The sequence below is a fragment of the Hyla sarda genome, chromosome 3 (genome assembly GCF_029499605.1).
Source record: "Hyla sarda isolate aHylSar1 chromosome 3, aHylSar1.hap1, whole genome shotgun sequence".
In the NCBI taxonomy this organism is placed as follows: domain Eukaryota; kingdom Metazoa; phylum Chordata; class Amphibia; order Anura; family Hylidae; genus Hyla; species Hyla sarda.
In genome coordinates this window covers 204,436,584-204,462,195 of record NC_079191.1, presented here as the reverse complement: position 1 = coordinate 204,462,195, position 25,612 = coordinate 204,436,584, and the positions used below count along the sequence as shown (strand labels likewise).

The 25,612-nt window shown below is 42.9% G+C and overlaps 1 protein-coding gene across 1 annotated transcript in view; it reads left to right on the top strand.

Moving 5' to 3' along the window:
* The window catches only part of TMEM30A (transmembrane protein 30A), a 33,721-nt gene extending 9,546 nt beyond the window's left edge, over window positions 1–24,175 (top strand). The window contains exons 2-7 of the mRNA XM_056565897.1: window positions 1,938–2,051; window positions 6,275–6,382; window positions 7,509–7,596; window positions 14,591–14,734; window positions 17,554–17,760; window positions 19,090–24,175. Coding sequence (XP_056421872.1) covers window positions 1,938–2,051; window positions 6,275–6,382; window positions 7,509–7,596; window positions 14,591–14,734; window positions 17,554–17,760; window positions 19,090–19,283 — 855 coding nt within the window. The 3' untranslated portion in view covers window positions 19,284–24,175. The remainder of the gene's footprint in view (window positions 1–1,937; window positions 2,052–6,274; window positions 6,383–7,508; window positions 7,597–14,590; window positions 14,735–17,553; window positions 17,761–19,089) is intronic.
* The last annotated feature ends 1,437 nt before the right edge of the window (window positions 24,176–25,612 follow it).

Sequence of the window (25,612 nt, the reverse complement as noted above, 5' to 3'; positions counted from 1 at the left end):
TGTTTGTGCAGATAAGAGTCATGCTTGAAGCGCTAGTTCTTAAAATAAGTAAACAAAAAGCAAGAATAAAAATGAAATAAATAGACATAAGTCCTATAGAAAAGTTACCCAGTATTCTATGTGTGCACCTATAGGAAGTACAGAGGAGTAAGAGGGATTGTCTACATCGTTTTCTCATGGTAGAAAAAGACGAAGCTCCAGCTTCCTTTAAAGGGGTACGCCGCTGCTCAGCGTTTGGAACAAACTGCTCCGATCCCTGGAGCCGGAAGCTCGTGACGTCATAGTCCTGCCCCCTCAATGCAAGTCTATGGGAGGGGGCGAGACAGCCGTCACGCCTCCTCCCATAGACTTGCATTGAGGGGGCATCATTAGGGGGCAGGGCTATGACGTCATGAGCTCCCTCCTCCAGCATTCGGAACAGTTTGTCCAAACACTGAGCAGCGGAGTACCCCTTTAAAACTTCAAACATTTTATTAGTCTATTAAAAATCTAAAGAAGAAATACAAGGTAAAAGCCAAATGAACCGCAGACGCGTCTCAGTTTACATGTAAACCTTAATCATATTGCCATGATTAAGGTTTACATGTGAACCGAAATGCGTCGGAGTTTCATTTGGCTTTTACCTTGTATTTTTTCTTTGGATTTTGAATGGGCTAATAAATTTTTTTGAAGTTTTAAGGAAGCTGGAGCATCATTTTCGAAATGCACAAAAAAAATAATTTTTTTTTTTTTTTGTTTGCTTGCTAGGCCAAAAATCCACAGAACAAAATTTTTGTCTAAGGAAGCCTTAGGCTAGGTTCACACTACGAAATTTCCACCTGCAATTCCGCTTTGAAATTGTAGGAAGAAATTCCCCTTACTAAAATGTAGTATAGCGAATGGATTTCCGTTCACAAATTCATACTTCGGAATTTGTGAACGGAAAATCTGCTTTAAAATTTCCGCCTGAAGAATGGCATTGCTCATGCTTCTGGCAGAAATACTCGCGGAATACATTGCAGTCTATTGGAGACTGCAGTGTCCGCACGGTCCTAGCGCCGACAGATTCAGCCGCCGTGGGCCGCACTCGGAATCTCGGGCGGAAATTTTCTGCCCGCAGATTCCGCAGTGTGAACCTAGCCTTATAATTTTTTTCTGGGACTATTATAGAGTCCATCAATATCGGATCGCTAGGGAATAATTTCTCCAGAATACTACTGGTCGGCTGACTTAAAGGGGTACTCCACTGGAAAACATTTTCTTTTAAATCAGCTGGTGCCAGAAAGTTGCAGATTTGGAAAATACTTCTATTAAAAAATCCCAATCCTTCCAGTACTTATCAGCTGCTGTATACTACAGGGGAAGTTATTTTCTTTTTGAATTTCCCTTCTGTCTGACCACAGTGCTCTCTGCTGACACTTCTGTCCATTTTGGGAACTGTCCAGAGCAGAAACAAATCCCCAAAGCAAACTTATCCTGCTCTGGACAGTTCCTGACATGGAAAGAGGTGTCAGCAGAGAACACTGTGGACAGAGAGAAAGGAAATTCAAAAAGAAAATAACTTCCTCTGTAGTATACAGCAGCTAATAAGTACTGGAATTGATTTAAAAGAAAATGTTTTCCAGTGGAGTACCCCTTTAAAAGGGAACCTGTAGTATTGCTGTCCTTGCTGAGACAGACGTTGGATCTTTTATAAAATATACAAGTGGACCTCCAGATGTTGCAAAACTACAACTCCCAGCATGCCCGGACAGCCGTTGGCTGTCCGAGCATGCTGGGAGTTGTAGTTTTGCAGTTTGTAGGCCTAGGCTCCAGATCCCCTGCATATCTCCAGAGTTTAATATTACAATTTTACCTTCTTGTCCCCACCTCTGGAGAGTAACTTACTGCAAAAATAGCACTTGCGAATGTTGGAGTGATACCATGTTCTCATTTTATTTTAACCCTTTCTTTTCTAGATCGACTACACTGGAATAGATTCGAGTAGTGCTTGTTACAAGTGCTCGAATGTCTCTTTCAACAGCACCCCGTGCCATTGTGTCATAAACTTCACCCTGGAAAATGCATTTGAGGTAAGTAAAATGTTCTTTTCTCTCATGTCAGTGCCGTTCTTCGGCTTGTAGGGTTAGGTTTTTACTTGCTTTTAAGAAATGACGACGTCAGCCTGGTCACATACCAGTCCAGTTCGCCTGCTCCTGTAAGGCTAAGTTCACACTGCAGAATCTCCGGAAAGAATTTCTGCTGGATCCCACGTGCGGCTCTAGGGCCGCACTGTGTGCAATGCTGTCCCCATAGATGGCAATGCATTTCTGAGTGGATCTTTCGCTCAGAAATGCAGTCCGCATGGTCCTAGCGCAGCCCGCAGGATCTCTGGCGGAAATTTCTTCGGTAGAATCCACAGTATGAATCCAGCCAAAGTGTGTATTAACCTTTTAGCACCGATACAAAGGGAATATATCTCCTCCATTTTTTTATTTACAGCTAAGGCTGGATTCATACTGTGCCATCCCTTTCCGGGTCTGTTCAGTTAGTTTCTTTTTGCACCTGGCAGCCTCAAAATAGGTCTGAGCACAACTTTCACCACCGGTTCCTGACTGATCACATTGACTTAAATGGGATCTGTCGAGGATCCAGTAGTTTACTGGAGTTTAGCTGAGAAACAGAAATAGTGCATGTGGTTACGACGGACTTTGAACAAGCCCTTAGTGGTAAATACTGAAATAGGTTAGTTTCTTTTTTCTAATCTGTTTAAATTTCTTACTTAAACATCTTTCTTATTTTTAGCACATTATTATTGTCTATGCGGTTTTTAACACCATTTAGAGATATGCTTTATAGCAATACCTATAGATAGGAGCCGTCCCGTTAACATGAATGGGAAACATTACTGGGCACACTCTGTGACCTTTTTGAAGAGCTCATTCCACAGTATAGGGAGGATGAGCTGTGCACTATTGACTGGTGTCACCTTTCACTGTAATTCTGTACAGATCTTATTCCAGCAGCCGCCTCCTTATCACAGTCAGAACAGGAAGTCTCAGCTTTGACAATGGAAACAACAAGATTTTAGGTTTATTTAAGATTTTTATTTTTTATTAGTTATTATTATTATTATTATTATTATTAATAGTCATTATTATATTTGTAATCATGTCAATAGGACTGTAAATACTTTTTGGCTGGACAGTGTTTTATTTATTAATAAATACTTATACAGGGGGCTGCCATGTCTATTAGCAGTGTAACAGCACAGGTACAGATGCTTTACGACATGTGCGTAGGAGACAAGGTACAGCTCCTGACCCCGTCTGCTATGCTGGAGCTGCACTACCATTGAAACGCGCTCAGCGGCATGTGCAAGTCAATGATCGCCTGTAGCAGTAGAGGGATTCTGGAGTGGCTCCTGTGACTTGGTTTGACAGGACGGGTCAGTCCCACATGCATTGTCAGTCCTGTCACTGCAAACTCACCAGCGCAGTGCAGGAATGCAGAAACTCTGCTTCTGCTTTCGGAGAGTCGCTGGGTCAGTAATGATTTCACAAGGCTTTCCTAAGCATAGATGGCTTGGAGTCTGCATCTTCTCTCCATGCCTGACTGGTAGCAGTGATGTAGCGGACTGTTACCATTAGATCAGTGTTATCAAGGAGCTGTATATGCGCACAGCAGGAAACCTATACAAAATTGTGCACCCTGCTAACCTGTGCTGCCACAATAAAGAAAATACATTAGTAAAAGTAAAATGAAAAAATAAGGAATGTAAAAAATAAATATATAATGTACACGTGTACTTGACAGTGCATGAGCATATAGTTAACGTATATGGTATCGCTATAGGAAAAGGAGCTGTCTTAGGGTGCTTTCACACCACGTTTTGTACTTACGGTTCCCAAATACGGCTGGGAGGAGAGGGGGCGGGGCTTAATTGCAGCGCCCGCACTCAGCCGTATTCAGGAACTGTATTTAATGCATGTCTATGAGCCGATTGGAGTGAACTGCAGCCTCCGGTAGGCTGCGTTTTTGGCCGTATGCGGTTTCCCGACCGCAGGCAAAAACGTGGTCAACCGCGTTTTTGCCTACGGTCGGGAAAACGCAGCCGACCGGAGGCTGCGGTTCACTCCGGTCAGCTCATAGACATGCATTAAATACGGTTCCTGAATACGGCTGAGTGCGGGCGCCGCGATTAAGCTCCCCCCCCCCCCCCCCCCCCCCTCTCCTCCCAGCCGTATTCGGGAACCGTAAGTACAAAACTTGGTGTGAAAGCACCCTTACCAAGTTTTTCCAGGCTCCTAAATAGCAAATTTGCTTTAAGGGGTACTCCACCTCTAGACATCTTTTTCCCCTATCCAAAGGATAAGATGTCTGATCGCTGTGGGCCCACCGCTGGGGACCCTCGCAATCTCAGCTGTGGCACCTCAGACATGCAGTGCACGGAGTAAACCTCGCTCCGTGCCGGATGACTGGCGATGCGGGGTGGAGGCTCGTGACGTCAACAGGCATGCCCCCTCAATGCAAGTCTATGGGAGGGGGCATGACTCCGTCACGCCACCTCCCATAGACTTGCATTGAGGGGGCATGATAGTGACTACAAGAGCGGGGTGCGGCCGTGACTTCACGGACCTCTGGTGCTGCACCCAACGCTCTAAACGAACACCAAGTGCAGCAGGGAGATTGCAGGGGTCTCAAGTGGCGAGACACCTCCGATCAGACATCTTATGCCCTATCCTTTGGATATGGGATAAGATGTCTTGTGTGTGACAGTCAGATCCTGTAATGATTAAAGTGTCTGATTTTCACACGCACTTTCCCAGGCTCCTGAATGGCATATCTCTTTAGTACAGCAAGCAGATATACCATTCAGGAGCATATAATTGCTAAGTCAGACGTTCTCATCTAGCTTTTCTATGCTCCTGATTGGTATATTTGCTTATAGCTGTATCGCTTTATGCACAGACACTTCAGAAATCAATAATACTAATAGTCCCTGTAAATTACTGGTGGCCATCTTGGTTACAGTACTCAGCAAATGTTCCATTTAGGAGCCTGGGAAAGCTGGGGAATAGTATTTAAGGGGTTATGTAGATAGATTGATTTTATTTTATTTTTTTACATGCCCATTAGGTCGGATATAGAAAAAAAGTTTATATTATGGTACATGTGATAAAACACAATGTTTTGTTATTTTAAATATTTGGCATAGCTCTAACATTTGCGTGAATATTATCCGGAGCGGGCGGGATTGGACACACATGTTGCCATCGGGTGTGGAACACACACTTTGTGGGAGTGGGTGGTAATGGCCAAATTCTTATGGAGTGGGCAGGACAGGATTAAGAAAACAGTCCTGCACAGGGTTCTAGTCTGAGGTCTTCAGCAGGGAGAGGAGCGAGTTCAAATTTGCAGCAGCCAAGTTACAGGCTGCTTGCCTTCTCCACATTATTATCCATTTGCTGGGGACATATGAAAAATGACAATATATGTTTCATATAAAAAAAATTGACTTGTTTCCTTTTTAAAAGGGAGGAAGGTGGGTAGAAGAGGGGGCTAAAAATGTGTAATGTTGAGATTGATATTATATCTATTGCATATTAAATATTATATTGTGTATTGTAAATTATTTATACTTAAAAAAAAAAATTATAATTAAAGAAAAAATAAAACAAATTACTTTTGTCTTAAATATGGTTAACATTAAACCTTAATTTTACGATGACCCATCCTTTTAAAAATTTGTTTCAGCAGTGGTTTGAGAAAGCGGCAGCATTTCTGCATTGCATAATACAAACATTCTTTTCCTAGGGAGCTGGAACAATGCCAGCCTAAACCAGTGTTTTTTCCCAACCCTTGCTCTTGCATTAGCTGGAGGCACACTGGTTAGGAAACACTGTTCTAGACTGGCACTGTTCCAACTCCCTAGAAAAAGAATACATATATTGTTAAAGGGGTACTCTGTTGCTCAGCTCAGGAACAAACTGTTCTGAATGCTGGAACCAGCGCCGGGAGCTCGTGACGTCATAGCCCCACCCCCTCATGATGTAACATCCCGCCCCCTCAATGCAAGACTATGGGGGGGGGCGTGATGGCTGTCACGCCCCCTCCCATAGACTTGCATTGAGGGGACGGGGCGTGATGGCATGAGGGGGCGTGGCTATGACGTCACAAGCTCCCAACTCCAGCGTTCGGAGCAGTTTGTTCCAAACGCTGAGCAGCGGTAGTACCCCTTTAAGGAGCCTCAGAGAACTCATCTGAGGTATATGATCCATTTCCTAGCTGTTAAGTCTTCTGTGTTTCTTTGCAGAGCAATGTGTTCATGTATTATGGGCTGTCTAACTTCTATCAGAACCATCGACGGTATGTAAAGTCTAGAGATGACAGTCAGCTCAATGGAGACAAGAACTCTCTAACGGTAAGTTAAACCTCAAAAGCTAAAGAAGAATATTTCATACCCAAAGGCAATTAATAGTAATCACATAATACACCCAATACGTAAAGTCAATTTCTCCACCAATGAAGATGCAAACTGCATCAAGTGCCGGATCACTTCAGAAACAACGGGACTTGGACTGCTCAGTTGTTCCAAGGTACAGTGATAGGCTAAATGTTCAAACACTGTAAGTAATTAAATTTATGTAAATACAATCAGAATATTGTCTTGACCTTGAACTAGCAAACCAGAAGTATACAGAATCCCAATCCCAACGAGCTTCTTTCCCCAACACCTGTCAAATCCTTGTGTTGGAACTTCCTCAGGGGAAATCAAGGAGACAAAAATAAATGAATGTATACAGACCATAGGGTCCTATTAGAAAAGAGCGTACATACTAATGTAAAGAACAATGTCCACACCATGATCTATTCAGGCCTATAAATCATGTCACAAAAACAACCAAAATATTTGGGGGGGGGGGGGGGGTGTTAATGTTTTTGATTATGGATATCACTCTGGTCCTAGTGCAGACTGCAGCCACACCATCCGATACATTTGCAGTCATATCGATGCAATAAGTGACACTTAATGCAAAAATACACTGATAAGACCAGTGGGTTGAGGGTTTTGATCTTTTTATTTTTGTTAAATGCTTTAGAAAAGTAACATTTCATAATTAGTTGGGAGAAACAGGATTCTGTGATCATCCTGTAAACAAAAGTGTATATTGTGAATAGTTCTTTATCGCTGTTACATTTTAAGACTGTTGAATAATTTAGTTGATTCTGAGATCAATAAACTTTAGTATTTATATGTACTTGTATAGATGACCTTGATGCTGTACATCCTAGCCAGCTCTCACTTCCGTGCTGAAGTTACGTGACTTGCACACAGCAGTACTTGCTGGACGTCATCGATGCACAGTCTGCATTTAGCTTTATGTTCAGTGTCGGATTGCCTCTTTTGTATGTGAACAATGGCTACAGCACCTGTTAAGAATGGGTGTAACCAAACTATCACATGCTTGATATGCTGCTATGTACATCTGAGAGCTGACTGTTCAAGTGTTATATTAATGCATAATATTCATTTTCTACTCTTTTAGAATCCCAGCAAGGAATGTGACCCCTATCGTATGAATCAGAACAAACCTATTGCACCCTGTGGTGCCATTGCCAACAGTATGTTCAATGGTAAGTGTCACATCCAGATGTAGGAATCGGTGCAGACCTGGATCTAGCCCGAACCACTGTCCAAACCTACTTGGACAATCTGTCCTATACAGTGCCACCTAACTGTGAGACTGTCCCTACACTGAACGACGTGTGAGGGCATCAAAAACTGCCAAACAGTCTACACACAGGCAAAAATGATACCAAATCAAAAGACAAAGGGTAAACAGAAGCAAACTAGAGGGTCAGAACGCCCTGTGATTCAGGGGAATGTAAGTGCTTAGTGCCCCCAGCTGATTGGCCTGGTACTTTCTCCTCCGGACAGGTCCTTTGGCACTTTGCCGGGTCATTTGTCAGTGCGTAAAGTGTAGGGCCATGATCAAGGTGACGAGGGAAGCTGCCGGGCGTGCTTAGAAGAGAACAGAAATGGTATTGGAGGCAAGGTACATGTGTAACAGTAGGTTTATGTTTAACCATTGTGAGGTTGTGTAGATTATAAGGGCATATTCATGAAAGGGGTTATCCAGTAATAGAGAAACAGAGTTAAATTCCTTCCAAAAAAGCACAACCCCTGTGGTTGTGTGTGGCATTAACACTTGGCTCCATTTACTTGAATTGAACTGAGCTGCAAAATCACAAATGACTTGAGGACAAATGTTAATTTTTTTAAAAATAAATCACCTCTGTTTTTCTAATGCTTTAAGAGCCATTTACAGTTGCATTCCATTCAGTATGGTTGCATTTCACAGTAATGCAAAAGAGTTTACTTTTTTATAGGTTTTGGAAGTGGTAACAGGAAGACACAGTTAATCAGTCTCTTTCCTAGTAACACAATATTGGTTATAAGCCTATATATTACTGCAGTCTCATCTCAATGATGAAAATGAGACTTGTCTTCACTGTAGAGTTATAGGTCTAGCTGGCTAGTTGTTCCTTCTGAATATCAGTTAAAGCCTCAGTATATTTTACCTATGCTGTGTGGATTTTTCTCTATTTAACCACTTAGGGACCCTGGGTGTACAGGTACGTCCCGACGCCCTGGTACTTAAGGACCCAGGGCATACTTGACCGGACCTCGATGACTGCTGATTTATCATAGGGCACCCCGTGCAAATCCCCCTGGGGGGGGGGGGGTCCTGAGACCCTCCCCCCATGTCGGCGATCGCCGCAAATTGCTGTTCAATTCAGACCGGCGATCTGTGGCAATTCCGGGTCATACGGGTCTCTGGTGACCCGGAAAATAAAGGGGATCAGGTTTGTCCAAGATGCCCCCGATCCCCCTCAAGGGAAAGGAGTGAGGTGACAGGGGTGCCACCCCTCCTATACCTGCTATTGGTTGATTAGAAGCGACCGGCCAATAGCAGATTGGGGGGGGGGGTTAAAGTTCTGCCCATCCACTGTAATCTGGGCAGGACGTGGGAACTGTCCTATGACTGGCAGCGGCGGTGGAGGTCACTTACCGGTGGCGACGATCCTCTCCCTGGTGCAGTGATCCTGCGACTACATAAGCCGGTGAGTTGTTGCCTAGAAACCTCTGGAGGGCTACAGTTTGGAGACCATTATACAGTGGTATCTAAACTGTAGCCCTCCAGATGTTGCAAAACTACAACTCCCAGCATGCACGAACAGCAAACGGCTGTCTCGCCATGCTGGGAGTTGTAGTAACTTACCTCCAGCTATTGTATAACTACATCTCCCAGCTTGCCATTTGGCGATCAGTACATGCTGGGAGTTGTAGTTTTGCAACAGCTGGAGGCACACTAGTTGGAAAATTTAGAGTTAGATAACATAACTTAACTGAAGGTTTTTCAGCCTGTGTGCCACCAGCTGTTGCAAAAGTGCAACTCTCAGCATTCACGGTCTGTCAGTGCATGTTGTGAGTAGTAGTTTTGGCACAGCTGGAAGTTTGCAAAAAGTTTGCTCACCTGCGGTTGCCGCGCCACAGCCCCGTTCTGCCGTCCGCATCATAGCGTCCTATGGAGGAGCATGTGACATACATGTCACTCCTCCTTCCTCCGTAGCGTTATGCTGGGCACAGGGAAGGAGGTGGAGTGACGTGTGTTCCTCCATAGGACACCATGATGCGGGCAGCGGAGCGGGGCATTTGACGGCCGCACTGCAGCAGATATCTGCCTTGGTATCGGGGACATTAAACAAGTCCCCGATACCATGCAAATGCCGGGTATCGGCACACACATTCGCTCCATAAGACGCACAGACATCTCCTTCCCACTTTTGGCGGGAGAAAAAGTGCGTCTTATGGAGCGAAAAATACGGTAACTATCCACGTGTGACCCTATTTTGTAAACCACACCCCTCATGGAACGTAACAAGGGTATAGTGAGCCTTAATACCCCACAAGTGTTTGACGAATTTTCATTAAAGTTGGATGGGAAAATGAGAAAAAAAATTTTTTTACTAAAATGCTGGTGTTACCCTAAATTTTTAATTTTCACAAGGGGAAAAAAGGAAAGAAAAAAAAATTGTAACCCCATTTCTTTTGAGTAAGAGCATACCCCATATGTAACTGTAAAGTGCTCTGTGGGAGAACTACAATGCTCAGAAGAGAAGGAGAGTCATTGGGCTTTTGGAGAGAAAATTTGTCCGGTATTGAAGACCACGTGTGTTTACAAAGCCCCCATAGTGCCAGAACAATGGACCCCCCCCCCCCCCCCCCCCACACACACACACACACATGTGACCCCATTTTGGAAACTACACCCCTCACATAATGTAATAAGGGGTACAGTGAGAATTTACGCCCCACATGTGTCTGACAGATTTTTGGAACAGTGATCCGTGGAAATGAAAAATGTAATTTTTTACTTGCTCAGCCCACTGTTCCAAAGATCTGTCAAACGCCAGTGGGGTGTAAATGCCCACTGCACCCCTTATTAAATTCTGTGAGGGGTGTAGTTTCCAAAAATTCTGGCACCACTGGAGGCTTTAAAACACACAAGGCCCCCGACTTCTATTCCAACCAAATTCTTACTTCAAAAGCTCAATGGCGCTCCTTCTCTTCTAAGCATTGTAGTGCACCAGCAAAGCGAGCACTTGACTTCCACATATGGGGTATTTCCATACTAAGAAGAAATGGGGTTACAAATTTTGGGGGGCATTTTCTCCTATTACCCCTTGTAAAAAATGTATAATTTGGGGAAAAAAGATTTTTTGTGATTTTTTTTTTTTTATTTTTTTTTATTTTACACTTCCAAATTTAACAAAGTCGTGAAACACCTGTGGGGTGTTAAGGCTCACTGGACCCCTTGTTACGTTTCTCGAGGGGTGTATTTTTCTAAAATAGTAGGCCATGTGTGTGTGTGTTTTTTTTTGTTGCTGTTCTGGCACCATAGGGGCTTCCTAAATGTGACATGCCCCCCAAAAACCATTTTTTTTTAAAACTCACTCTCCAAAATCCCATTGTCTCTCCTTCCCTTCTGAGCCCTCTAGTGCACCCACAGAACACTTTACATCCACATATGAGGTATTTCCTTACTCGAGAGAAATTGGGTTACAAATTTTAGGGTGATTTCTCTCCTTTTACACCTTGTAAAAATTCAAAAACTGGGTCTACAAGAACATGCGAGTGTAAAAAAATGAAGATTTTGAATTTTCTCCATCACGTTGCTGCTATTCCTGTGAAACACATAAAAGGGTTCACACTGAAAGTCATTTTGAATACTTTGAGGGGTGCAGTTTTTATAATTGGGTATTTCTAAAATCAAGGCCCCTCAAATCCACTTCAACACTGAACTGGTCCCTGAAAAATTCTGATTTTGAACATTTTGTGAAAAATTGGAAAATTGCTGCTGAACTTTGAAGCGAGAAACTTCTAGCTAGAAATCTAGAAGCTAGAAATCTTCTTTGAACTTTGAAACTTCCAAAGTAAAAACATTCAACTTTATGATGCCAACATAAAGTAGACATATTGTATATGTGAATCAATATATAATTTATTTGGGATGTCTGTTTTCCTTTATAAGCAGAGAGCCTTCAAAGTAAAAAAAAGCTACATTTTCTAATATTCAAAAAGTGAAGCAAGTATCGACAAAATTTTACCACTAACATAAAGTAGAATATGTCACAAAAAACCTTCTCTGAATCAGAATGAAAAATAAAAGCATCCCAGAGTTATTAATACTTAAAGTGACATTGGTCAGATGTGCAAAAAATGCTCTGGTCCATGGGCACTGTCAGATACAAAAACTTTTGATATATGTTGTAAAGCTTGTAAAACCAATAGGTTCCATTAGAAAATGTTCAGCATTTCATACTGAAAAAGCCAGTCAAACAACTGCCCCTCCCCCCCCCTGCCTGCTTGGACACATAATAGCTCTGCTGTGTCCATGCATCATCACCTATGTCATAGACACACTTCCTTGATTGACAGCTGTGAGTGCAGGGCTCAAAGTTGGAGGAAAAATCCTCACACTGTCAGCTTGTGTCCCCCTACTGTCAGTGAGGACAAGCTGGGAGTTGTAGTTTTGCTTAGGGGAGATGTGAGCAGACAGCATACTGAGGGAGGGGGGCGGAGACCTCAACAGTGAGGCCACACCCCCTCCCTTTGAGAGGAATTCAGATGTGAGCTAAATTAAATGTGTAATAAAAAAATAAATAAAGGTGCTAGACACATAAAAATAGATGTACAGGGTCAGGATTAGGTACTGAGGGATATGTTAAGTTTTTTTTTGTTGGATCTGACGGGTACGCATTAAGGTGAAAATGGGCTGGGTCCTCAATGGGTTAAAGAGTACCGGTCATCAAACCATATTTTCTAAACTGACTCAGATTATATTCCCTAACTACTCCTAACACCTCTCCTGCCCTTAATAAAAAACATTTACGAGCTTTAACCCCTGCAGTCAAGCGGCAGAATCATCAATCAATGGTTTCCTATGAGAAACCATTGATCAATGTAAAAGATCATTACGTGCAGTGTTATAGCCCCCAATGGTGGCTATAACATTGCAAAAAAAAAAGCGAATAAAGATCATTTAACCCCTTCCCTAATAAGTTTAATTCCCCCCCCCCTTTCCCATAAAAAAAAGTGTAAATAAACATATGTGGTATCGCCGCGTGTGGAAATGTCCGAATTATAAAAATTAAATAAAAAGGTTTTTGGGTAAAATGACTGATGTCATTACAAAGTAGAATTGATGGCACCAAAAATTAGCCATCATATGGATTTTTAGGTGCAAAATTGAAAGGGTTATGAATTTTAAAAGGGGAGGAGGAAAAAACGAAAGGGGAAAAACCCTCAGTCCTTAACCCCTTAAGGACCAAGGACGTACTGGTACGTCCTTGGTCCTGCTCTTCTGATATAACGCGGGGTTACACAGTAACCCCGCGTCATATCATGGCGGGCCCGGCGTCATAGTGAAGCCGGGACCCGCCTCTAATAGCGCGCAGCGCCGATCGCGGCGCCGCGCGCTATTAACCCTTTAGCCGCGCGCTCAAAGCTGAGCCGCGCGGCTAAAAGTGAAAGTTCCCGGCTAGCTCAGTCGGGCTGTTCGGGATAGCCGCGGCTAATCGCGGCATCCCGAACAGCTGACAGGACAGCGGGAGGGCCCCTTCCTGCCTCCTCGCTGTCCGATCGCCGAATGACTGCTCAGTGCCTGAGATCCAGGCATGAGCAGTCATCCGGCAGAATCGTTGATCACTGGTTTCTTATGAGAAACCAGTGATCAGCATAGAAGATCAGTGTGTGCAGTGTTATAGGTCCCTATGGGACCTATAACACTGCAAAAAAAATAGTGAATAAAGATCATTTAACTCCTCCCCTATTAAAAATTTGAATCACCCCCCTTTTCCAATAAAAAAAAACACAGTGTAAATAAAAATAAAAATAAACATATGTGGTATCACCGCGTGCGGAAATGTCCGAATTATAAAAATATATCATTAATTAAACCGCTCGGTCAATGGCGTGCGCGCAAAAAAATTCCAAAGTCCAAAATAGTGCATTTTTGGTCACTTTTTATATCATTTAAAAATGAATAAAAAGTGATCAATAAATGATAAATGATCAATAAGTCCTATCAATGCAAAAATGGTACCGTTAAAAACTTCAGATCACGGCGCAAAAAATGAGCCCTCATACTGCCCCATACACGGAAAAATAAAAAAGTTATAGGGGTCAGAAGATGACAATTTTAAACGTATTAATTTTCCTGCATGTAGTTATGATTTTTTCCAGAAGTGCGACAAAATCCAACCTATATAAGTAGGGTATCATTTTAATCGTATGGACCTACAGAATACATATCAGGTGTCATTTTTACCGAAAAATGTACTACGTAGAAACGGAAGCCCCCAAAAGTTACAAAACAGCGTTTTTTTTTCAATTTTGTCGCACAATTATTTGTTTTCCTGCTTCACCATAGATTTTTGGACAAAATGACTGACGTCATTACAAAGTAGAATTGGTGGCGCAAAAAATAAGCCATCATATGGATTTTTAGGTGTAAATTTGAAAGAGTTATGATTTTTTAAAGGCAAGGAGCAAAAAACGAAAATGCAAAAACGGAAAAACCTCCGGTCCTTAAGGGGTTAAGGGGTAAAAAAGCGCTGTATCATACCTTTCCTCTTGCTCACACTGTGTGCGCACCCTTCAGGAGAAAGTGGGTTTTCCCCAGCAGGCGAAACGTCACTGAAGCCTGCGAGAGCTGTGCCTTGCCATGCTGCGCACACTTCCTGAATTTGGTCTCCTGCCAGGCCGGGAGGAGACCAAACTGCTTGACTTGTGCAGGGAACGGAACAGAGCCACCTAGTGGCCGTTTTTTCAATCACATTAAAAACATAAAGTTTGAGATTTTTAACAGCAAGTAAATAACAAAGTGTCTTATAATTACATAAGGAACAATATATTAAAAGTTTAGTTTGGTGACAGGTACTCTTTAAATTGCTTGTCTGCTGAAAGTTTCTACAGACGTCTGCGGCATGTGAATGTAAGGATTAACTCTTTACTGACTATAATCCATTGCATTTTAACTGGTTATGTGCGTTTTGGCTTCAGATACCCTCCAGTTATATATGATCGTAGAAGGAAATGAAAAATTAATTACATTGACTAAAAAAGGCATTGCTTGGTGGACTGATAAGAACGTGAAGTTCAGAAATCCAACTGGAAACACTACTGTCTTGAGCCAGATATTCAAAGGTAACGTACCTGAATAATGATAAAATAGCTTATTGTGTATGATTACCTTAAAGGGGTACTCTGCTGGAAAACATTTGTGTTTAAATCAACTGGTGTCAGAAGTTAAACAGATTTGTATATTACTTCTATTAAAAAAATCTTAATCTTCTAGTACTTATAAGCTTCTGTGTGCTCCACAGGAAGTTCTTTTCTTTTTGAATTTCCTTACTGTCTGACCACAGTACTCTCCAGTGGCGTCTCCAGCATTCATATTTAGGGGGGGCACATGGGGGGCCAGTGACAACAGTGGGGGGGGGGGCAATTTTAAAACGTGTGTATGTGTATGTATGTATATATGTATGTGTATATATATATATATATAGTTATAGATATATATATATATATATATATATATATATATACACAATGATTTTCTTTACGTTTTTGCCATAGATTTTTGGGTAAATGACTGATGTCATTATAAAGTAGAATTGGTGGCGCAAAAAATAAGCCATCGTATGGATTTTTAGGTGCAAAAAATTGAAAGGGTTATGATTTTTAAAAGGTGAGGTGGAAAAAACAAGTGGAAAAAAGCTCGGTCCTTAAGGCGTTAAAACTTTTGGACACTACCATCAACTTTGATAGCGGCATCTAAAGTGTTATTGTCGGACATCAGCCTGATTGGTGATGTCTGGCATTAGCTGAGGGTTCTAGCTAATGATTTATACAACACAGTGGGAGCAGGCACTGTGCGTACACATACGCCTTGTGTCCTTAGGTCTCATTTACACGGATGGATCCTCAGCATATTTTACGCTGCGGATCCCCCGACAATGGACCCTACAGTGCTGCCTCCATCTGTGCCTGATCATAATGGCAATCCTCCGCTACGAGCAGACACGCTTTGATGTGTATACTCGCACACATCGCGGCTGCTCTCGGCCTAACTCAGAGAGCAGGAGCGGCCATGATGTGCGCGAGTATACACATCAAAGCGTGTCTGCTCGTAGTGGCGGATTGCTGTTATGAGCAGGCACAGATGGAGGCAGCACTGTAGGGTCCTTTGTCAGTGGATCTGCAGCATAAGGGTGCGTTCACACGGGGGTACTTGTCAGCGGATCCGCAGCTGCGGATCCGCTGACAAAGGCCCCTAAAGTGCTGCCCTCTTTGTGCCTGCTAATAGCGGCAATCCGCCGCTACCAGCAGACACACTGTGATGTGCGAGTCGCAGTGTATCCGCACATCCCGCACATCGCGGCCGCTCCCCCGGCTCCCTGAGCTACACAGAGAGCGGCCGCGATGTGTGTGAGTACACTGCAGGGTAACTCTCACATCACAGTGTGTCTGCTGGTAGCGACGGATTGCCGCTATTAGCAGGCACAAAGAGGGTAGCACTTTAGGGGCCTTTGTCAGCGGATCCGCAGCTGCGGATCCGCTGACAAATACGCCCGTGTGAACGCACCCTAAAATACACTGTGGATCCACCCCTGAATGAGCCCTTAGGGTACGTTCACATGTACAGGATCTGCTGTATATTTTCTGCAGCTGATTTTGCTACCTATTGAAGCTAATGGGTTGCAAAATCAGCTGCACAAAATATGCAGCAAAAATATGCAGCAGATCCTGTACATGTGAATGTACCCTTAAGGGGTTAATGATAAACTAGCAGTGTGTTCACATGTTGTCCTTCCAGAGGGGTCACTTTCCCTCCTCCAGTGTCCACAGGTCACATTACCAGAACAATTTATGGGAAAAATCACGGCAAAAATTGCGCTGTTTTACCGCGATTTACAAAAAATCGCTGTAAAAGCGCGCAATTTTTGCCGCGATTTTTCCCAAAAATTGTTGTGATAATGTGGCCTGTTGGAGACCTGTGAACACTGAAGGAGGGAAAGTGACCCCTCTGGACTGCTATCATACACATTACTCAGCCCCAGGATATACTGCTGATCAGGGGGAGAGAGGGAGGACACGGGACATCACTCACCTCACATGAAGGGGCCTCTCTGCTGTGTGACCTGTCAGCTCTTGGCCCGTCCTCTCCTGTGCTGGGGGCGGAGCCATCAATGTATCGGGACATCCCTATTTATTTTAAATTGGGGGGGCCAAAGGGGGGGGCACAACCTGATCTAGGGGGGGCCATGGCCCCCTCTGGCCCCCCCCCTAGCGACTCCACTGGTGCTCTCTGCTGACACCTCTGTCCATTTTAGGAACTGTCCAGAGTAGGAGCAAATCCCCATAGCAAACCTCTCCTGCTCTGGACAGTTCATAAAATGGACAAAGGTGTCAGCAGAGAGCACTGTGGTCAGGCAGAAAGGATATTCAAAAAGAAAAGAACTTCCTTTGGATCATAACAGTAGCTGATAAGTACTGGAAGGATTAAGCTTTTTAATCTGCTGCTGCATGAGGTTTTTTTTGTAAGCGGAGGCATATGTTAACAGACATGTAGAGTTGTGTCCGTTGTATAGACATGTTTTTATGCCACTGCTGCCACAATGTTACCATAATAGGTTAAAGGGGTACTCTACTGGCCAGCGTTCGGAACTAAATGTCGGCGACGCCCCTTGCGGCATCATGGTCACTCCCATCAATGCAAGTCTATGGGAGGGGGCGTGACGGCTGTCACGCCCCCTCCCATTGACTTGCATTGAGGTGACGATGATGTCACGAGGGGCGTGGCCGACCCCCGCAGAGCGAAAGCAGCGTTCAGAACATTTAGTTCCGAACGCTGGCCAGTGGAGTTCCCCTTTAAGTATCTGAGAACGAGATAAGCAGGAGTTACATTGCCGTGAGTTGTTGTACACCTGATGATCTCTGACTTTCATCTCTTTGTCACACAGATACAACAAAGCCTATCAACTGGCAGAAACCAGTCTATGAGCTCGATCCGGGGGACGTGGACAACAATGGCTTCATCAATGAAGATTTCATTGTTTGGATGCGCACGGCAGCACTGCCTACTTTCAGAAAGCTTTATGGGCTGATAGAGAAGAAGGATGCAGCGGCTGCATTGCCACCTGGCAACTACTCTCTTCATGTAGAATACAGTATCCTTTTCTAAAATGAGGGTAAATTGCAGACAGGTTCTGCTTGGTTGTCCCTTTGCCCCAGATGGATATAAATGTGTTCACACAATCTGTATTGGAATCTGCTTTCTGTTGCTTTCAGTGGAAATAAGCAATGAAGCCGTGAACTGTAAACTATGGTGCAGGTTCTGTCCGATGCAGAGTTGAAATTGTGAAGAAATCTGCGTCAGGAGATTGCCCTGTATTAACCCTTCAGACGCGGCGATCAAAGCTGACCGCCGCGTCTGAAGTGAAAGTATCCCGGCTGCTCAGTCAGGCTGTTCGGGACAGCCGTGGTGAAATCGCGGCATCCCGAACAGTTTACAGGACACCAGGAGGGCCCTTACCTGCCTCCTCGGTGTCCGATCGACGAATGACTGCTCCGTGCCTGAGATCCAGGTAGGAGCAGTCAAGCCCCAATAACACTGAAATAAAATAAATGTAAATAAAAATAAACATATGTGGTATCGCCGTGTGCGGAAATTTCCAAATTATAAAAATGTATCGTTAATTAAACCACACGGTCAATGGCGTAAACGTAAAAAAATTCCAAAGTCCAAAAAAGCGTATTTTTGGTCACTTTTTATACCATTAAGAAATGAATAAAAAGTGATCAAAAAGTCTGCTCAAAACAAAAATGGTACTGATAAAAACTTCAGATAACGGCGCAAAAAATTAGTCCTCATACCGCCCTGTACGTGAAAAATAAAAAAGTTATAGGGGCCAGAAGATGACAATTTTAAACGTATACATTTTCCTGCATGTAGTTATTTTTTCCAGAACTACGACAAAATCAAACCTATATAAGTAGGGTATCATTTTAACCGTATGGACCTACAGAATAAAGATAAGGTGTCATTTATACCGAAATATGCACTGCGTAGAAACGGAAGCCCCCAAAAGTTACAAAATGGCGCTTTTCTTCGATTTTGTCACACAATGATTTTTTTTTTCTGCTTTGCCATGAATTTTTGAGTAAAATTATTAATGTCACTGCAAAGTAGAATTGGTGACGCAAAAAATAAGCCATAATATGGATTTTTGGGTGGAAAATTGAAAGGGTTATGATTTTTAAAATGTAAGGAGGAAAAAAACGAAAGTGCAAAAACTGAAAATCCCTGCGTCCTTAAGGGGTTAAAAAAAAATTGAAATTTAAAATGTAAAACTATATAAATATGGTATCAATATAATAAAAATGACCGGTAGAATAAAAGGTATGTAAATCCCCCCCAAAAAGATGATTTTCTGCATGTTTATATGCTTTAGAATACCCAATGTTACGTGTTGGCTGTTTTCCTATACAGTTCTCAGATTATCCTGTTCTCAGCTTTGATGGAAGGAAGAGAATGATCCTCAGCACAATTTCCTGGATGGGAGGAAAGAATCCCTTCTTAGGAATAGCATATATCACTGTGGGCTCCATCTGCTTTTTCTTGGGAATCGTGCTGCTCATCATCCACCATAAATATGGAAATCGCAATAACAGTGCTGATATTCCCAACTAGTTGTTTGCACCGTTTCCTGCATGTGCATCTAAGCAAGTCCGCACTGCTTGTGTGCTAGCTTCCTCCTCTTGTGTTCTTAATACTATTTATTTTATAAAGCGGGGTTATTTTTAGTCCATGTAATTTTGTTGTACCTGGAAATGAGTCGTGGAAAAAGTGTTACCCTCCAAACTGTCTGATGTCAACAGAAGTTCATTTCCATAGCCAGTTTTTTTTGGGCATGACTGGTAAGGCTCTGTTCACACTAGTGTCATAACTTTTCACCACATGACAGCTTTGCTAGATCTGTTCACAAATCCTGCCTGATCCCATTAATTTGTAGTGGTATCTGTCAGGGTTCTAGTATTCATGATATCTAGAACCGTGCTGAAGTCTGAATTGTTCTTGCCTTCAAAAAATAGCACAACCCCAGGCAAAAGGTTTACGATGGTAATGTGTATGGAGCCTATATGAAACTTGAATGGTCTTGCAGGTAACTTCTCAAATGTGACTGTATGCTACAATTGTTTTATTCAGATTTGATGAACATCAAGTACCAGAATAATTGTACAATGTGATTGGGCACAAGTGTGATTGTCGCATGGTGTTGTGAGGCAGGGATTATCATTGTACAAGTCTTCTTTATGGGAAAGAACAGTACAAGTTCCACAAGACCATTTTATAGAATTAATAAAAGTGTCGTCCTCAGTTTCCTCTGCTCTTTTGTACTGGTTGATGGAGAATTCTGTTAATCAAAGCCTTGCTGTATTTCGGCCATAATAATATGAGCTGTTATGGGTAGAAAGAGGCCTGCCATAATCTCTATGTACTCCATTAGTCTATAAAGCACTACTTTACTGTACAACCTTTAGAATACGAAAGCCTGAATGAAAACATGTTAAATCACAACAGTTCTGAAACAATCAAAATCCTGTATTCCCTGGTTGAGCAGTTACTTAGTAATAGTTTTCAGAATCCATTTCTTTCCCTCCTTTTTTTGGTACAGTCCTCCCATCTTGTCTACTTCCCAAAGCACTCTTGCCTGTTCCCCACCCAGAGCTGTTGTAGAACATATCAGTTCACAGCAGACTATCCCACAATCGGTGAGGTTGCAGCACCTGCTGCAAACATTCCCTGTCTGCTCCTCTGCTTGAGGCATTTCTCAGCACAATAACAGGTAGATGAGGGATGTAGGGGCTGGTCAGAGGTGGTTTCATCACTCAAGGGGCAGAGCTAGAACTCAGAAAAGATGCAGCTTACCTCCTGAGACAGTAGAGTGTGATGCTATGTCTTGGGAGAGAGAGAGGAGCAGGGGAGCCTGAAACACCACCACACTGACAATGAAAAGACTTTACAACTTCCTGTCGGGTGAATCACACAGCAAACAACAATGAAGTCAATACCATTTGTGACAAAAGTATATTATTAATTTATATATATTGGGGTAATAGTCTTATTTAAATACAATTTTTACTAAACCCTGAATACTCCTCTAATGTTTGTAGTGCAGACATTTTTCATTTTGCAGAAAGGGTTCCCCGCTCATGCTGCCGATTTTTTAGTTTTTTTTTTAAATCTGTGGAATGTAGAGTTGTGTGGGTTGAATTCTCTTTTTACATCCGCTATTAAGATTCTCTTGAAAGAGAAGTTGTACAGTGAACAATCTACGAGCAGTTTGTGTATTGATTTTCCTGGTGAATACACTCTTGTTAAAGAGTATATAATATATGCTTGAGAACAAAGGGTAAAATTGTTTTCCATTTGTTGGGTTTAAAAAGGTGAAGCTTTTCTCCAGGATGGCCTACTATGAAGCTGGTAGGGCTATATTACACCACCTCATTCCAGGGGACTATAGAAATGGTCGCCTTTTATTAAAGGAGTACTCCGGACAAAAGCTGTTTTTTTCTAATTTATTTATTTTTTCAAATGAATCCACTTAATTTACTCTAGTTAAAATTTTGCATAGTACTTGATATAAGAGCCACTCACCCCTGCAGGAAGTACTGCAGTTTGCCAGCATCACATCCTCGCTCTATGGCTGCCCTTAGGGGGCGTGACGTAAATGAGCTACACGATCGGCGTAGGCATCCTCTTTGAAGCCCGACCTCAGCAAGTCAGGGCTCTGCTCCCGAGATCACAGCACAGGGGGGAAAAAATTGTTCTGAAGGCTGCAGCACCTCTTTAGCCTGTTTTCCTGTATTGGGCAGCTGGGTGTGCGCAGTCCCAGCTCTAGCTCAGTTACATCTGGGCTATAGTGCCATGTTAAGGGCCAGCTCGCCGACAAATGATCTCGGGAGCAAGACCATGATGTACTGAGGTAGCTCATTGACGTCATGTCACCTAATGACAGAGGGCGGCCGCAGAACAGGGGCACGGCCCTGGGAAACTGCAGTACTTTCCAGCAGGGGAGAGTGGCTCTATCTCAGGAACCATGTAAAATTTGTAACTGGAGTACATTAACAACTTTGTGCTAAAATTAGAAGGGATTATTAGAACAAAAAAAAAAGATTTTGCACGGAGTGCTCCTTTAACAGTATGCAGTCTAGACGACAAGCAACACCACTTTTGTCCATGTTTTGAGACCCATTTAGACATTTTCAGGGGGCAAAATATTTGTTTAAAAAATGTTTTAAGGGGTTGTCCTACTTGAAACACTCAGCTATGTAACTTTGATTTCAGTTTATTGTTGGTTTTATGGCTCACCTTCTGGGTCACAATGGAGTCAGAAGATGAATGGAGCTGCAAAACTGCTTGTGGATTCTACTGCATCTATGGCACTTCTGCTGTTGTCTCATAAATACATCCACATTACAGTGTGGATTGGTGTCTGTAAGCGGTCATGCATTACCCTTAAACAGGAGTGTGTAGAAGCTGGCCACCGATCCTGCACACTCTTGGAAACCCTACTTCACCATTAAACACTTTGGAATGGAATTACCTCAATGATTTGATAGGACACGTAAGAGGAATGGTAGTGCTTGCTTAAAATACGATGTGCTCTTGCTGCTTGTCTAGCTGTATATTACATGTTCATGGTAGCTAGATAAATGATGTGAATATTCATGCTGAAAGATTGTTGCTTAAGTTATTTTAACATTCCTTTTTGTCTTATATTTTTATGTGTATATCTTAATTTTTACAACAGAATTTGCACCATATATGGCTATAAACGTTTCGAGCTCTTGGAACAGTCTTGACAGTATAATTTTGTTCTCAGTTTGGTTGGTAAATTCAGTAATTAAAATAAGAATTGTCTGCATATTTAATAAATGTATACAGTGGAATTTAAAGCCAGTGTTCTTATATAGTGTTTCTCACTCCAGTCCTCAAGGACCGCTACTAAAAATATTGAGGAAATCTTCCTGAAGAGGTTGTCTTGAAGACTTGATATGAAACCTATACGTCATAGCTAAATGTTCTTCCAGATAAACTGTTGCCAGGAAGTTATAAGGATTTGTAAATAACTTCTGTTAAAGGAGTACTCCAGCGCAACATAACTTATCCCCTATCCAAAGTATAGGGGATAAGTTATAGATAACGGGGGGGGGGGGGGGGATCCGAGCACTGGGGCCCCCCGGGATCTCCTGGACGGGGCCGTGGCAGTCTGTAGGAAATGCAGTTTCGTCCCCAGCAGAAAGCCACAGCCATCTCTATGGGGTACATGAAACGCCCCCTTTCCAGCATGCTGCTGCGGCCCCGTCCAGGAGATCCCGGGGGTCTCCAGTGCTCATACCCCCCGCGATCTATAACTTATCCCCTATCCGAGGGAAAGGGGATAAGTTATATTGCACTACAGATGTCCTTTAAAAAAAAAATAATAATCTGCTATTACCCCCATATACAACCGAAAGTTCTCAGAGCTGCTAATATTAATGAGTGTTGACTAATAAACAGAACCTCTCTTTCACTGTAAACACTTGCTTTCACTACAGCAGAACGAAACTGGTATAAATAAAAGAGAGCTCAAAAAAGTTAGAACATTAGTCTGTTTTTCTCATGTAGCCCTCCATGGGCAGAGGTAGGTAACTGAGATAAATCTCTTACTGAAAGTGTTTTCAAGGAAGCCCGTCACTATGAATAAGCTATCCGATCCCCTTCTCTTTCTAGGCTGGAGAGTCCAGAGGGTGGTCTCACTTAATGATTGATAGGCTTCCCTGCTTGAGTATGCATACAGTGATGGCTGTCAGTCAGTGATTAGGACTGCCCACTGGACTCCTAAGCATAGAAATCTTTTACCACACAAACATGTGTCATTCTGCTCAGCTTCTCCTGCTCTATCTCATGCAGCAGGCAGATTAGACTGCACTTTCAGCATGACTGGTTCCATTTATGGAGGAGTTGAAGTTGACCTACAGAACATCTCATACCCCATGTGATTAATCTCATACATAACCTCAGTGCCTATAAGTAAATCAGTACATTGCAGGGTCAAAGGTTGGTGTAGTTTCTTAACGTGTTACTGTCATTTAAGAAAACCATATGTCAGAGTCGAAAGTTTTGATCATTCTGGGTGTTCAGACCACGCTGATCACTAGAGCTGGAAAAAGTGCTCGGCTGAGTGTGTTGTTTGTATTTGTAAGTCTATTGAACTTCTACAGTGAAACGGGAATAGAAGCACCAAGCCAAGCACTTCTCCCAGCTCATTCTAGTGATTGGTAGGGGTCTGAACAACCAGACCCCAAACCGATCAAAACACTAGGCATGTCTCTGACAAAGTATTGTTAAATGACTGTAACACTTTATTCCTGGAAACGTTAAGGCATGGTTAATATGCTGCCACTGAAAACACTGAACTGTTTTTCTTCTGTCGTTTTCCCGTTTTCCTTAGTCAATAAATTATATTAAAGAATTACTGATGTTGTGGTTAATGGATAAATTTATGGATGGCAATAAAATTGTAATTTTAATTTTGATCTTACATTCTCTGTACATTTATTACTATTATTGCCTTGTACGTTTTAGAGATGTAGCTGCCTTCATCTTGGTTGTGTTCTTCGCTCTGTGCTCTGTTGTTTTATTTAACCTCTTCAGGACGCGGGGCGTATGCATACGCCCGTGGGAATTCCGGTCTCATAGGCTCAGTGAGTCTCATAGGGTTAGAGCCCTTTTTAGATGGGCCAACTGACTGCTGATAGTGAGCGCTGTTTTCTTCGATCAGCATTCATTTGTTGAGGCTCGATGAATTGTGCGGCCCTATAAAATAATATTTTTTACCTATTTACATAGGGCAGTGTGCGGATGATAATTTATATGGCCACACAAAAGATTCTATAAGCCTAAGAAATAACTTTTGGCAGGAGTGGCCCTTTTAGTAGCTGAACACTCTGCCTTCATTAAAGGGGTCTACCCGCTGCCCCAGCATTCAGAACATTTTGGAGCAGGCGGCGGGGGTCATGTCATGGCCATGCCCCTCGTGACATCATGCCACAATGCCATGCCATAGACTTGCATTGAGGGGCACTGGTGTGGTGTCACGAGGGGTGTGGCCGTGAAGTCACGCCGCCAGCACTCAGAGTTCTAAATGAACGCCAGTTGCTGCACAGATATTGCTGGGACCTCTTTGATCAGACATCTTATCCTTTGAATAAGGAATAAGATGTCTAGAGGCGGAGTACCCCTTTAAGTGAATCTCTTAGCTGTAATTCATGTTCCATACTGCTTAAACTTCTGACCTTTTTATCTGTCTGTGCTTCCGTAGAGTAGAAAAAGGATTTCTCTTTTTAGTGCTAAAGGGGTACTCCGGTGCTTACACATCTTATCCCCTATCCAAAGGATAGGGGATAAGATGCCTGATCGCGGGAGTCCCGCAGTTGGGGATGCCCGTGATCATGCACGCGGCACCCCGTTTGTAATCAGTCCCCGGAGCGTGTTCGCTCCGGGTCTGATTACGCTCGACCGCAGGGCCAGCGGCGTGTGACGTCACGCCTCTGCCCCGTGTGACGTCACGCTCCGCCCCTCAATGCAAGGGGCTAAGATGCAAGGGGATAAGATGTGTAAGCACTGGAGTACCCCTTTAAGTGTCAGAGAGGTATTCCAAGCCCCTGAATTGCTAAGGACTGGAACGCCTCCTCTCTCCCCTTCTTCCTGGTCCTTACTTGATTGACAGCTGGAAGCTGAGCCCTGACTGACAACCAAGCAGTGACAGAAAAGGGAGGGGAAGAAAGGAGATGTTCCAGCCCTTGGCACTTCAGGGGCTTGTGAATGCCTCTTTGACCCTTGGCACTTGAGAATAAAAGTGTTTTTCTACATTATAGAAACAGACAGATATGATAGGTAACATGGGGAACATTTATTATTGTATACTGGTTCTCAGTTTTAATATGTTGAGCTCTTTTTTTCGCACTGTTTTT